The 1,253-nt window shown below is 34.3% G+C and overlaps 1 protein-coding gene across 1 annotated transcript in view; it reads left to right on the forward strand.

The window, feature by feature from the left end:
- Stt3b (STT3B, catalytic subunit of the oligosaccharyltransferase complex) overlaps positions 1–1,253 on the forward strand; it is a 103,471-nt gene that overhangs the window by 59,065 nt on the left and 43,153 nt on the right. Inside the window, exon 4 of the mRNA XM_004634227.3 lies at positions 495–560. Coding sequence (XP_004634284.1) covers positions 495–560 — 66 coding nt within the window. The remainder of the gene's footprint in view (positions 1–494; positions 561–1,253) is intronic.

Here is a 1,253-nt window from a genome sequence, read left to right on the forward strand (position 1 = left end):
CCCTTGTGAGTTATTCTACTGAGCTATTTCCCCAGCCCAAGGCATTATTGAAAATACTTTAGAAATATAAATTTTATAGTATTTGAATTTGTCTAAGTATAATTGAAGTTTTTTTGAAAAGTAATCTCGGAACTATATATAAACACTAGAATGTTCAATCTAGCAAACCAAACATGTACATAATGTACATGTACCAAAATGTACATACACTGAATAAATTTAATAAGGGAGAAAGTAGAAAATGCAGTTTGTTCCTTTTAAGGTGATTCTTTTTACTGAAGACTACATAGCTAAAAACAGTCTTGTTCATAGAATGTCGGCTGCTCAATTATAAATGCTGCATGTATTATGGTAGTTAGATGTGGCTGAGTAAATTCAATGCTTTTTTAAAAATACCATTGTCTTTTTATAATGAAAGTTTACTATTTAACTTTTTGTTTTAATCAGGAGCTTTGTAAACATTTTTATTAAAAGCTTGCTTATTTATCTTTTAGGTTAAATCTGTAAAAACGGGATCTGTTTTTTGGACAATGTGCTGCTGTTTATCATATTTCTATATGGTAAGATTTCATATTTGAAATTCTGTGAGTTCTAACAAACTTCAACATAATTCCCTTTCTCATTCTCCTAGATGAGGACTACTAGGAGGACTGGTTTTCTACTTTTTTTCTCCTAAAGCCTTTAGGGTCTTGATTTTTAACTGATGGGTTTTTTCATTACTGCCATCTTTCTCTTTTACCTCTACCCCCAGAGCCTATATATATAAGTTTTGATGGGGAGGGCTAATACTCATCTCCTTGAAAACATTATATATGTCAAATACAATACATTGTTTCAGATGTTAATTTTTCAATATTTTAACTATTATTGACATTTAGACTTTTTAAAATTATTCCTTGCTTTATATTTTCAATTGTACTTACAAGAAAGATGTTTAAGGCCAGGGGAGATAGCTCAGTAGAGTAAGTGCTTGCCTGGCATGCACAAAGTCATGAGTTCAATCCCTGGTACTGAAAAAAAAAAAAAAAAAAGTAAATTCTTTTTAGGGCCGGCCAAATAGCTCAGTGGATTAAATCACCTGCAAGCAGGTGCAGGGCCTGGGGGTTCAATCCCCAGGCCTGCTGTGCCGGCCCTGCAGAGACATCAGTTGAGACTGGACATGGTGGCGTGCACCTGTAATCCCAGCTCTTGGGAGACTGTAAGCAGGCAGATCACTATGAGTCCAATCTGGTAGTGAGACCCTGAACTAAAAT

This window comes from Octodon degus, unplaced genomic scaffold (assembly GCF_000260255.1).
Source record: "Octodon degus isolate 3935 unplaced genomic scaffold, OctDeg1.0 scaffold00059, whole genome shotgun sequence".
Taxonomy (NCBI): Eukaryota; Metazoa; Chordata; class Mammalia; order Rodentia; family Octodontidae; genus Octodon; species Octodon degus.